General features: G+C 48.5%; 1 protein-coding gene across 1 annotated transcript; it reads right to left on the bottom strand.

Annotated features, from left to right (window-relative positions):
- Positions 1-365: 365 nt before the first annotated feature.
- On the bottom strand, positions 366-794 carry LOC121866957 (vegetative cell wall protein gp1-like). The gene has a single exon (XM_042366717.1). It carries the CDS (start codon positions 792-794, stop codon positions 366-368), a length of 429 nt encoding a protein of 142 aa, XP_042222651.1.
- Between the last annotated feature and the right edge of the window lie 209 nt (positions 795-1003).

Genomic DNA, 1003 nt, shown 5'->3' with positions numbered 1-1003 from the left:
CGGGAAAATACCTCTCCACTTCTCCAGTTACCACGATCATTACACCTTCAGGTCATCGTTATACCATCAGGTTCATCATTACACCTTCAGGTTATCGTTATACCTTCAGGTCATCATTATACTTTCAGGTCATCGTTATACTTTCAGGTCATCGTTATACCTTCAGGTCATCGTTATACCTTCAGGTCATCATTACACCTTCAGGTTATCGTTATACCTTCAGGTTCATCATTACACCTTCAGGTTATCGTTATACCTTCAGGTTCATCATTACACCTTCAGGTTATCGTTATACCTTCAGGTCATCATTACACCTTCAGGTCATCATTACACCTTCAGGTCATCATTACACCTTCAGGTCATCGCTACACCTTCAGGTCATTGTGCGTGCGGTATACCTGAGCTCCTGTGAGGTGTTGTGTTGAGGTGTGATGAGGACTGACTGGTGGTGGAGGCTCAGAGGAGAGAGAATTTATACCTTGGTTAGTTGTGGGTGTTGCTGGTCCAGGGGTGTCACTCACTGGTCCAGAACTGTCACTCATTGGTCTAGGGGTGTCACTCACTGGTCCAGGGGTGTCACTCACTGGTCCAGGGGTGTCACTCACTGGTCCAGGGGTGTCACTCACTGGTCCAGGGGTGTCACTCACTGGTCCAGAACTGTCATTAGTTCGTCTAGGACTGTCACTCACTGGTCCAGAACTGTCACTAGTTGGTCTAGGACTGTCACTCATTGGTCCAGGTGTGTCACTCATTGGTCTAGGACTGTCACTCATTGGTCCAGGGGTGTCACTCATTGGTCCAGGACTGTCCCTTATTGGTCCAGAACTGTCACTCTTTGGTCCAGGTCAGGTAGTGGTGGTGGCTGAGGCTTCTGACCACCATCGTGTAGTAGTAGTAGTAGTAGTAGTAGTAGTTGTTGTTGTTGATGTAATAATACGGAAGGGAGGTGCGTGGGAGAGTCGGCCATGACACCACCGCGCCCGTGAGAAGCTAACAACCACAC

Source organism: Homarus americanus, unplaced genomic scaffold (assembly GCF_018991925.1).
Source record: "Homarus americanus isolate GMGI-L3 unplaced genomic scaffold, GMGI_Hamer_2.0 scaffold39486, whole genome shotgun sequence".
NCBI classification, from domain to species: Eukaryota; Metazoa; Arthropoda; class Malacostraca; order Decapoda; family Nephropidae; genus Homarus; species Homarus americanus.
This window is presented reverse-complemented; position numbering and strand designations above follow the sequence as displayed.